Source organism: Canis aureus, chromosome 1 (assembly GCF_053574225.1).
Source record: "Canis aureus isolate CA01 chromosome 1, VMU_Caureus_v.1.0, whole genome shotgun sequence".
Taxonomy (NCBI): domain Eukaryota; kingdom Metazoa; phylum Chordata; class Mammalia; order Carnivora; family Canidae; genus Canis; species Canis aureus.
The window spans coordinates 15,110,583-15,122,966 of NC_135611.1; the positions used below are offsets into that span (position 1 = coordinate 15,110,583).

Below are 12,384 nucleotides of genomic sequence, written 5' to 3' on the forward strand. Positions count from 1 at the left end.
TCTGAATTTGTAGAAAAATAGGGGACAGATATCTCTGAAGGCAATTTGAAATAGTAATGCATGGGTAGCCCGGGTAGCTCAACGGTTTAGCGCCACCTTCCGCCCAGGGTGTGATCCTGAAAACCCGAGATCGAGTCCCATATCAGGCTCCCTGCATCTCTCTCTGCCTGTGTCTCTGCCTCTCTCTCTCTCTATATGTCTCTTATGAATAAATAAATAAAATCTTTAAAAAAAATAGTAGCTCATTACTCACTATGGTATTTTAACATTTAGGATTAGTGACAGTAGGAATATCACAGCTACAATTTTAAATATTTTGCAAGCAACTGCCATTAGAGAAGAAAAAAGGTTTAGGTTGTCTAATGGACTATCAATTGCTTTAATTACTCCCTGGAGCAGGACTGTCAGTTGTAGTCATGCCGACAGCTGTTATCATTGTGCCTTTTACTTCCATCTTCCCTTCCTCGGGTTTTTGATGTTTTGAAACAATTATCTGCGAATGAGCATTTTGAAAGTTTAAGAAGTCATCACAGAAGACATCAAATATTAACTTTAAAGCTATTCTTTGAAAATTATAGTTTTAAAAATATATAGCTCTACCTGTTTAAGTACCCTTTTTATTCATAGTTGACTTAAAATAGACTTTCCCAATACTTTCTTTTGTCATTACACCTTGATCTCTCTTAATAATGAAAGTGTTTTTGTTTTGTTTTTAATCTTAACATCAGCTCTTGTGTCTAATTGTGTTTCAGAATGGAAATTAGAGAACTGGAAGAGGCAAGATATCCATCAGGTATTCAGTACAATTTAATCACTTTCAAATTTAATTTTCTCTCCTATAAGAAGTTTAGACCAAAAAAATCTGAAAAACAGTATTAATAATAATGATGATAAAGGATTTTTCAAAACATTTCAGTTACCAAGGGAAATCCATCTAATGCAAATATTTTAACTCAACTGATCTTCCTTCTAGCAAAATAAAAAAAGCTCAAGTAAAACTGAAAAAAGACTCCCTCTAAATAACATTGGCTAATTAAAGAATTATTATGTAAATTGAAATCTGGATGCTTGTTCAGTTTCTATGATTTCTTGTCATGGTTGCCTTGCTTAGTTGCTTTAAGCACAGACATAATAAATAATAAAATCCTATTATGAGTTTTTTTCCCTGTAGTATGTGAGTTACCATTTCTTTTTTATTAACACATATTTTATCTTTAATTCTACCCAGGATACTTACAAATGCAATGGAAAAAAGATGACAAGAATATAGATTACTCAGCTAGAAACCTTAGGTTACAGGAAAATGCATGGCCAACCTAATCAAGTTAGACTGGTAACATGTATAAATATGAAGCATGGAATTTTCATTGTTGAAGATATGCTATGTAAACAGCCATCTTCACTATTTGTAGAAGGCATGGCATTATTGGATATGGCCTCCAAAGTGGTGGGAATATTTTACCTTCTCTAGGTAACCTCACAAGCTGGCATTCCTTTTTTGGTGAATAAACCAAGGTCTAAAATCTCATTTTTAGGCCTGTGATTGCAGAAGCCTGTTCTCTGTCAGCTTATTAAGAATGGTCTTTTCTCTCAGGTTAACTGCATATCACCTAAATGAATCGAAATGTGTAAGATTAGAATAACAGTTTAATTAATTTTGCAATAAAGATCACTATCAGAGGAATAGGGAATATCTTGAAGATCATAAAACATGTTTTACTTATAGTGAGACTGGATTATAATTTAAAACTAAATATAGATTCAGCTATTGGTCTCTGAATGCTCCTACCTCAAATCTGCTTTAGAGGAGAATTTCTTTATAAATTCCTTCCACCAGCATTGTTATGTGTCTGCAGTGTGTTTAGACCTTGGCAGAGATTAGCATTAAACATGTATAAGGGATATAATGATGAGTAAAAGCAGATACAATGCCTGCCCTAGGAAGCTTACAGTTTAGGGGTGAGAATAGATATTAACTGAATTATTATATGAATAAATATAACATTACAGCTGTGCTAAGTGCTACAAGAGAGGACTGTGAAACCATGAGAGCAGAGTGGACATATCTGGTAGACGGTATGGTCAATAAAGTCTTCCTGAGACATTGAGGATTGAGCTGAGACTGAAGCATAAGTAGGAGTCACCAGGCACATGATATTCTCCCTCCACTTCAGGCAGAGGGAGCGTCATGTACATAGAGCTCTGGGAAGAGAATACATAGCATATTAAAGGATCACAGAGCAACTGAGGCTGTGGTATGAGGTCTGGGTAGGCACTAGACCCCACAGGGCGTTATGAGCCAATGGACTTAATCCTAAAGCTTGGGGAAACCCTTCAAGTATTTGAAGCTTGGAGAGTGATATGATCTTTTTGTGAAAGGATTTGTCTGGCGCTGCTTGGAGAACAGATTAGAGGAGGCCAAACAGTGGATTCTAGGGAAAAGGGAGAAGGCAGAGGCAATTGGAGTTTTCCAGTGTTGTGTGGGAATGCTACTTCGTAAAAAGAGTCTAGATAATAAAAAAGTGAGAAGCATTGAAAGCCTGAGACCAAACTTCAACTTTAAATGGGGAATTAGAATGGTATCTGGAAAGGAGCCACAGTGAGATTGAAGACACTCAGTGGAGTGCAGTATTACAGAAGCTGAGAAGGGAATGGTCTACACAGTGCTGCTGAGAGGCCAACTAGTTAATATAACTACAACAGCATTTTTGGCCACCATTTATTGCAGGATTATTATGTGCCAGGTACTTTATAAATTTAATCTCATTTAATTATGCCATAACTCTGTAAGGGAGAGTTTTTTAAATAAATAAATGATAAGGAAACCAAGGCATTGGGGAGGTTAAATAATCTGCCCCTAATCTTAAGAGATTGCAAGCAAGGATTTGGAACTGGGAATTCTGACATCTAAGCAGTTTACTGCCTGAAAAGTTGTAAGGACTAATATAAAAACAGCCAACCAGATCTAGAGAAACAGAGAGTGTTAGCTCTCTAAGGGAGAGTGGTCTATGGGATGATGAAAGGTCAAAAAAGGAAGTGGGGGTGGGTTGAGGAGTGATGGGGAGTTCCAGAAGTGGAGGTAGAAGCACAAACAACTCTGGGAAACTAGGAGCTATATGTCTTTTCTGGATTTCACTGGCTGGCCAAACCTTATGGTATATACTTTTTCTTTAGTTAATATATATATTTTTCCAGTTAGAGCCTTCTATTGCTATTCATTTTCTGTATAGTTGAGGCATACTGAAAAACTATTACATGAAGTAGTCAAGTTCTTAGGTACCAGAGTGGGTAACTTTTTGTTCTAGCATGTTTTACATTTGGGGCTTTTCAAATGTATTTTTTTATACATTAATGCTGCTATAGCAAATGACATTTTTAGAGATTCATATCTATTGTGTATTAAATGTTGGAAGGTAATGGATTATAGTGAACATCAAGATTATAGTCCAAAATATAGTTGCATTAGATTATTTAATTTTCTTACTGATGTCTGTAGATTTATTAGAACTGATTTTTTTCTGTTTGTAGGCCGATATTGCACCATTAATGGCTTCTCTTATTGGAGTTCCCTTTCCCCTTAATTCAGTGGTAAGAAATCAAATTTTCTTATCAGCTCTCAGAAGATAAAAGTGTACAGTAAAATTTCCTTTTTTATGTCTTTCTGAATAATCTTTGGATACATAAAACTGTCCTTTCTTTCTAAGTATGTAATATCTCATAACTGTGGGCATGTTACAATCTACAATATGGAGTACTAGCCTAATAGCTTTTCTTTTTTTTTTTTTTTTTTTTTTTTAGAGATGCAGCTACCTGACCAATAACAGATGTTGACTTATTTTTTATTTTTATTTATTTATTTTTTTTTAATTTATTTTTTATTGGTGTTCATTTACTAACATACAGAATAACACCCAGTGCCCGTCACCCACTCACTCCCACCCCCCGCCCTCCTCCCCTTCTACCACCCCTAGTTCGTTTCCCAGAGTTAGCAGTCTTTACGTTCTGTCTCCCTTTCTGATATTTCCCACACATTTCTTCCCCCTTCCCTTATATTCCCTTTCACTATTATTTATATTCCCCAAATGAATGAGAACATATAATGTTTGTCCTTCTCCGACTGACTTACTTCACTCAGCATAATACCCTCCAGTTCCATCCACGTTGAAGCAAATGGTGGGTATTTGTCATTTCTAATAGCTGAGTAATATTCCATTGTATACATAAACCACATCTTCTTTATCCATTCATCTTTTGTTGGACACCGAGGCTCCTTCCACAGTTTGGCTATCGTGGCCATTGCTGCTATAAACATCGGGGTGCAGGTGTCCCGGCGTTTCATTGCATCTGTATCTTTGGGGTAAATCCCCAACAGTGCAATTGCTGGGTCGTAGGGCAGGTCTATTTTTAACTGTTTGAGGAACCTCCACACAGTTTTCCAGAGTGGCTGCACCAGTTCACATTCCCACCAACAGTGTAAGAGGGTTCCCTTTTCTCCGCATCCTCTCCAACATTTGTTGTTTCCTGCCTTGTTAACTTTCCCCATTCTCACTGGTGTGAGGTGGTATCTCATTGTAGTTTTGATTTGTATTTCCCTGATGGCAAGTGATGCAGAACATTTTCTCATATGCATGTTGGCCATGTCTATGTCTTCCTCTGTGAGATTTCTGTTCATGTCTTTTGCCCATTTCATGATTGGATTGTTTGTTTCTTTGGTGTTGAGTTTAATAAGTTCTTTATAGATCTTGGAAACTAGCCCTTTATCTGATATGTCATTTGCAAATATCTTCTCCCATTCTGTAGGTTGTCTTTGAGTTTTGTTGACTGTATCCTTTGCTGTGCAAAAGCTTCTTATCTTGATGAAGTCCCAATAGTTCATTTTTGCTTTTGTTTCTTTTGCCTTCGTGGATGTATCTTGCAAGAAGTTACTATGGCCGAGTTCAAAAAGGGTGTTGCCTGTGTTCTTCTCTAGGATTTTGATGGAATCTTGTCTCACATTTAGATCTTTCATCCATTTTGAGTTTATCTTTGTGTATGGTGAAAGAGAGTGGTCTAGTTTCATTCTTCTGCATGTGGATGTCCAATTTTCCCAGCACCATTTATTGAAGAGACTGTCTTTCTTCCAATGGATAGTCTTTCCTCCTTTATCGAATATTAGTTGCCCATAAAGTTCAGGGTCCACTTCTGGATTCTCTATTCTGTTCCACTGATCTATGTGTCTGTTTTTGTGCCAGTACCACACTGTCTTGATGACCACAGCTTTGTAGTACAACCTGAAATCTGGCATTGTGATGCCCCCAGATATGGTTTTCTTTTTTAAAATTCCCCTGGCTATTCGGGGTCTTTTCTGATTCCACACAAATCTTAAAATAATTTGTTCTAACTCTCTGAAGAAAGTCCATGGTATTTTGATAGGGATTGCATTAAACGTGTATATTGCCCTGGGTAACATTGACATTTTCACAATATTAATTCTGCCAATCCATGAGCATGGAATATTTTTCCATCTCTTTGTGTCTTCCTCCATTTCTTTCAGAAGTGTTCTATAGTTTTGAGGGTATAGATCCTTTACATCTTTGGTTAGGTTTATTCCTAGGTATCTTATGCTTTTGGGTGCAGTTGTAAATGGGATTGACTCCTTAATTTCTCTTTCTTCAGTCTCATTGTTAGTGTATAGAAATGCCACTGACTTCTGGGCATTGATTTTGTATCCAGCCACGCTACCGAATTGCTGTATGAGTTCTAGCAATCTTGGGGTGGAGACTTTTGGGTTTTCTATGTAGAGTATCATGTCATCGGCGAAGAGGGAGAGTTTGACTTCTTCTTTGCCAATTTGAATGCCTTTAATGTCTTTTTGTTGTCTGATTGCTGAGGCTAGGACTTCCAGTACTATGTTGAACAGCAGTGGTGAGAGTGGACATCCCTGTCTTGTTCCTGATCTTAGGGGAAAGGCTCCCAGTGCTTCCCCATTGAGAATGATATTTGCTGTGGGCTTTTCATAGATGGCTTTTAAGATGTCGAGGAATGTTCCCTCTATCCCTACACTCTGAAGAGTTTTGATCAGGAATGGATGCTGTATTTTGTCAAATGCTTTCTCTGCATCCAATGAGAGGATCATATGGTTCTTGGTTTTTCTCTTGCTGATACGATGAATCACATTGATTGTTTTACGGGTGTTGAACCAGCCTTGTGTCCCAGGGATAAATCCTACTTGGTCATGGTGAATAATTTTCTTAATGTACTGTTGGATCCTATTGGCCAGTATCTTGTTGAGAATTTTTGCATCCATGTTCATCAGGGATATTGGTCTGTAATTCTCCTTTTTGGTGGGGTCTTTGTCTGGCTTTGGAATTAAGGTGATGCTGGCTTCATAGAACGAATTTGGAAGTACTCCATCTCTTTCTATCTTTCCAAACAGCTTTAGGAGAATAGGTATGATTTCTTCTTTAAACGTTTGATAAAATTCCCCTGGGAAGCCATCTGGCCCTGGACTCTTGTGTCTTGGGAGGTTTTTGATGACTGCTTCAATTTCCTCCCTGGTTATTGGCCTGTTCAGGTTTTCTATTTCTTCCTGTTCCAGTTTTGGTAGTTTGTGGCTTTCCAGGAACGCGTCCATTTCTTCTAGATTGCCTAATTTATTGGCATATAGCTGTTCATAATATGTTTTTAACATCGTTTGTATTTCCTTGGTGTTGGTAGTGATCTCTCCTTTCTCATTCATGATTTTATTAATTTGAGTCTTCTCTCTCTTCTTTTTAATAAGGCTGGCTAATGGTTTATCTATCTTATTAATTCTTTCAAAGAACCAACTCCTGGTTCTGTTGATCTGTTCCACAGTTCTTCTGGTCTCGATTTCGTTGAGTTCTGCTCGAATCTTTATTAACTCCCTTCTTCTCTTGGGTGTAGGATCTATTTGCTGTTTTTTCTCTAGCTCCTTTATGTGTAAGGTTAGCTTTTGTATTTGAGTTCTTTCCAGTTTTTGAATGGATGCTTGTATTGCGATGTATTTCCCCCTTAGGACTGCTTTTGCTGCATCCCAAAGATTTTGAACGGTTGTATCTTCATTCTCATTAGTTTCCATGAATCTTTTTAATTCTTCCTTAATTTCCTGGTTGACCCTTTTATCTTTTAGCAGGATGGTCCTTAACCTCCACGTGTTTGAGGTCCTTCGAAACTTCTTGTTGTGATTTAGTTCTAATTTCAAGGCATTATGGTCCGAGAATATGCAGGGGACAATCCCAATCTTTTGGTATCGGTTCAGACCCGATTTGTGTCCCAATATGTGGTCTATTCTGGAGAAAGTTCCATGTGCGCTTGAGAAGAATGTGTATTCAGTTGAGTTTGGATGTAAAGTTCTGTAGATATCTGTGAAATCCATCTGGTCCAGTGTATCATTTAAAGCTCTCGTTTCTTTGGAGATGTTGTGCTTAGAAGACCTATCGAGTATAGAAAGAGCTAGATTGAAGTCACCAAGTATAAGTGTATTATTATCTAAGTATTTCTTCACTTTGGTTAATAATTGATTTATATATTTGGCAGCTCCCACATTCGGAGCATATATATTGAGGATTGTTAAGTCCTCTTGTTGAATAGATCCTTTAAGTATGATATAGTGTCCCTCTTCATCTCTCACTACAGTCTTTGGGGTAAATTTTAGTTTATCTGATATAAGGATGGCTACCCCTGCTTTCTTTTGAGGACCATTCGAATGGTAAATGGTTCTCCAACCTTTTATTTTCAGGCTGTAGGTGTCCTTCTGTCTAAAATGAGTCTCTTGTAGACAGCAAATAGATGGGTCCTGCTTTTTTATCCAGTCTGAAACCCTGCGCCTTTTGATGGGGCATTAAGCCCGTTCACATTCAGAGTTACTATTGAGAGATATGAGTTTAGTGTCATCATGATATCTATTCAGTCTTTGTTTTTGTGGACTGTTCCACTGAACTTCTTCTTAAAGGGGAATTTTAAGAGTCCCCCTTAAAATTTCTTGCAGAGCTGGTTTGGAGGTCACATATTCTTTTAGTTGCTGCCTGTCTTGGAAGCTCTTTATCTCTCCTTCCATTTTGAATGAGAGCCTTGCTGGATAAAGTATTCTTGGTTGCATGTTCTTCTCATTTAGGACCCTGAATATATCCTGCCAGCCCTTTCTGGCCTGCCAGGTCTCTGTGGAGAGGTCTGCTGTTACCCTAATACTCCTCCCCATAAAAGTCAGGGATTTCTTGTCTCTTGCTGCTTTAAGGATCTTCTCCTTATCTTTGGAATTTGCAAGCTTCACAATTAAATGTCGAGGTGTTGAACGGTTTTTATTGATTTTAGGGGGGGATCTCTCTATTTCCTGGATCTGAATGCCTGTTTCCCTTCCCAGATTAGGAAAGTTTTCAGCTAGAATTTGTTCAAATACATATTCTGGCCCTCTGTCCCTTTTGGCGCCCTCGGGAACCCCAATTAAACGTAGGTTTTTCTTCCTCAGGCTGTCGTTTATTTCCCTTAATCTATCTTCATGGTCTTTTAATTGTTTGTCTCTTTTTTCCTCAGTTTCCCTCTTTGCTATCAACTTGTCTTCTATGTCACTCACTCGTTCTTCCACCTCGTTAACCCTCGTCGTTAGGACTTCTAGTTTGGATTGCATCTCATTCAATTGATTTTTAATTTCTGCCTGATTAGCTCTAAATTCTGCAGTCATGAAGTCTCTTGAGTCCTTTATACTTTTTTCTAGAGCCACCAGTAGCTGTATAATAGTGCTTCTGAATTGGCTTTCTGACATTGAATTATAATCCAGATTTTGTAACTCTGTGGGAGAGAGGACTGTTTCTGATTCTTTCTTTTGAGGTGAGGTTTTCCTTCTAGTCATTTTGCTCAGTGCAGAGTGGCCAAAAGCAAGTTGTATTGGGAAAAAGAGAAAAAGAGAGGAGAGAAAGAAGGAAAGAAAAGAGAAAGAGAAAAAAAAGGGAAGAGAAAAAAAAAACGAAAGAAAAAAAAAGAAGAAAAAGAGAAAGAAAAAGAAAGGAGAAAAAAAGGGGGGGTGGGGGAAGGAAACAAATCAAAAAGCAAAACAAAAAAAAAAAAAAAAAAGAACCACAGGGGAGTATCTTCTGATTCTGTGTTCTTTAAGTCCCTTGGCTTCTCCTGGAAGTTGTCAGTCTAGCTGGTGTTCTGGGGGAGGGGCCTGTTGTGCTGATTTTCAGGTGTTAGCAGTTGGGGGAGCTGCTGTGCCCCTGCCTGGTGCAGGGCTCAGTGGGGGTTGTTTACCCCGTGAGGCCGCAGGAGGAACAGCCCCAGTGGCGGGGCAGCTCTGGAAACTTGGATTCAGCTCCGGCAGGAACTCCGTCTGCAGGGCCTGGAGGCTCCGGGGCGGGGCCGCTGATCTGCTCAGCTGGGGCAGGGGCGTCCTCGCTGTCCTGGGCCCTCCCGGCCTCTGCCTGTCCCGGGGGAGGCGGGATCCTGGGCTGTGTCCCGGCGCCCTGTGCTCCGGAGCCTGCGCTGGTGGATTCGCGCTCCCGGGCCGCGCAACCCCCTCCGCGGAGCCGCCGCCCGAGCCCCTCCGAGCTGCTCCTGGAACCGCGCAGGCCCCTCTGCACGGAGCCTCTTCCTCTGCCCGAGCCCGGCCGAGCTGCTCCCGGGGCCGCGCAGCCCCCTCTGCGGAGCCGCCGCCCGAGCCCCCCGAGCTGCTCTGGGTCCCGCCGGGTCCCGCCGTGCGCGCTGCAGCCCTTAGGGAGCTCGGCGCACTCTCCTGGGCGCGGAGTTGCTGTTACTGTCCTGGGGAGCCCGAGGGCATCCCCGCCCTCCTGGGTCCTGCTCCAACTCCCCGCGAGCCCCTTTCCGCCCGGGAAGGTCGGTGCAGCTCCTGCGTCTCCGGGACGGGGCTCTCCTGTCCTGGGGACACTCGCCCCGGCCTCAGCCCGGCTCCTCGCGGGGCCCCTCCCCCTTGGAGGCCTTTGTTTCTTTATTTCTTTTTCCCCGTCTTCCTACCTTGGTAGAAGCGCGAACTCTTCTCACTGTTGCATTCCAGCTGGTCTCTCTTTAAATCTCAGGCCGAATTCATAGATTTTCAGGATAATTTGAAGGTTTTCTAGGTAGTTTGGTGGAGACAGGTGATTTGGATACCCTACTCTTCCGCCATCTTGCTCCTCCCCCCTAATAGCTTTTCTTTAAACATTTTTTATTTTTCTAAAATGTGTACAGGTTTATCTTTGTATTTCAGTTATAAGTGGTAAAAGTATAGAAGTAATTTTTATTTGCAAGCAGCAGAAACTAGATCCATTTAAAGGGAATTTGTTAAAAGGATCTTGCTGGGTTGTTGAATCAAAGGGGTGCTCAAAAACCAGGCATGGAAATGAGCAGGGACAAAGGACACCGGAGACTTCAAAAGAAGAACCAAGCAGTTGTGCCCAGGGTACCAACACTAGGGGCGAATAGCATTACACTTACACTTTTTGTGTCTTGACTCTCAAGAGTCAAATTCCAGTGCTTACCATCTGAGTGGGCTAGCCTGGGTTACTTGTCTACCCTTCAGTAAAGGAAGGTGGGGCTCCATTGGAAACCCACTATGTTAGATCCAGTGGGGGAGATTTTCCTTTTTTTTTTTTTCCCCAAGATTTTATTTAAATTCAAGCTAGTTAATATATAATATAGTATTAGTTTCAAGAGTAGAATTTAGTGATGATTCATCATTTACATACAACACCTAGTGCTCACTGCAACAAGTGCCCTCCTTAATGCCCATCACCCATTTCACCCATCCCCTCGCACCCCCATCCACTGCCCCTTCAGTAACCCTAGTTTGTTTTCTATAGTTAGGAGTCTCTTATGGTTTGCCTCCCTCTCTGTTTTTATCTTATCTTTTTCTTCCCTTCCCCTATGTCCATCTGTTTTGTTTCTTAAATTCTACAGTGAGTGAGATTTCTAAACATAGAATGGTAATGCTTTTAAGAATGGGAACTGGAATGCTGAAAAGCCAAAAAAAAAAAAATATATATATATATATATGTATATATATATATATATCCATTCCAACCAGCCATTCTTATTAGGTTTCAAATCAAACTTTTAATAAATGTCGTCTAACTCAGAACTCTGAGTAAATGACCCTTACAGTCATGTGTGTATGTGTAAAACTGAAACAAAAATTTCACAAAACACTCCTTACTCTTATTATGCATGGTATACTCTTAATTTTCTTATGCTTTTTTTTTTTTTTAAAGTATACTGGTTGTGGCCTACCATAGTGATTTTTCATGTGTGCAAAGCATTGTGTTCACTGCCTACAACACGGTAGTCTTTCAATAGATACTAGGTTTTATTGAATCTATTTCATCTTTTTTGCTTTATTTACTTTATTATGTCTACTTTATGAGAAAAAATAATAGAACATTTTTCAGTTATGGTTTTAGAAAAGATATTTTGCTTAATTATTTCAGTAATTTATTCATCTACCTGTCTTATCTTTAGTACTTCCTTTATAAGTCTGTTTCATTTTACAAGAATAACCTGAGCTATTAATACTAGTAATAGTATGCTAATAGTATTAATATTAAACTAGTGTTTATTATTTACAGGGTATCCTTCCTGTAGATTATCTTAACAACACTGATCTCTTCAAAGCAGAGAGCATGTTTACAAATGCAGTACAGATTCTTGAACAATTCAAGGTAAAATAAGACACAAAAATGGATACTACTGCACCTGCAAAATCAAATATATTAAGTGAAAATATTTGATTTTATGTTTTAAGAAATTATTTTCTATAGTTTATCTTTAAATTTTGTGTGTATGACTGGCGTCATAAAGTTTAACATTTGTGAGGTATACGTTCCATGAATCGGTCTGAGGTATAGAATTACTTTTGAGAAGTGTCTCTAATTGTAGGACTACCACATATGCTTATAAAGACTATACACCAACTCTTACTGATTGGAATTTGCCCACAGAGGTAGTGTTAGAGATTACAACATTTCTTGTTATTTAATGTATATTACCATGTGTATTAAGCTAAATTAAAGAGGTGACCATTTAACTGAAACTTTGTTATTCTTAATGCTGTTAATGCAGCCTGACTTAATTTGTTTTCTAAGAGTAAAAATACAGTTTAATTACAGTATGTTATTTTCAAGCTTGATACTAATTTTCAGCTTATTGTGGTAGTGTGATAATCTGAAATTTCTGTTTAAATATTTATAGAATAATATAGTAACATAAAATTCCATTTAGTTTCAAAGTAGTAAACTATCCCCAAAGAGACAGTTTAGTGGATGTATGTATTTCAAAATGAAACTAATTTTTTTCTCATTTATAATATAATAAAATATTTTCATATTTGGTTCCCAGGTGAAAATGACTCAGAAAAAAGAAGCTATTTTACCCTTTTTTTTTACACCATTTAAGTAAGTCTCA

At 38.9% G+C, this 12,384-nt stretch overlaps 1 protein-coding gene across 4 annotated transcripts in view; it reads left to right on the forward strand.

Annotated features, from left to right (window-relative positions):
• The window catches only part of PIGN (phosphatidylinositol glycan anchor biosynthesis class N), a 114,730-nt gene that overhangs the window by 33,330 nt on the left and 69,016 nt on the right, over positions 1–12,384 (forward strand). For all 4 annotated transcript variants that reach the window (XM_077891202.1, XM_077891193.1, XM_077891220.1 and 1 more), the window contains 4 exons: positions 753–793; positions 3,529–3,588; positions 11,550–11,642; positions 12,319–12,374. In XM_077891202.1, the coding sequence (XP_077747328.1) occupies positions 753–793; positions 3,529–3,588; positions 11,550–11,642; positions 12,319–12,374 (250 nt within the window). The remainder of the gene's footprint in view (positions 1–752; positions 794–3,528; positions 3,589–11,549; positions 11,643–12,318; positions 12,375–12,384) is intronic.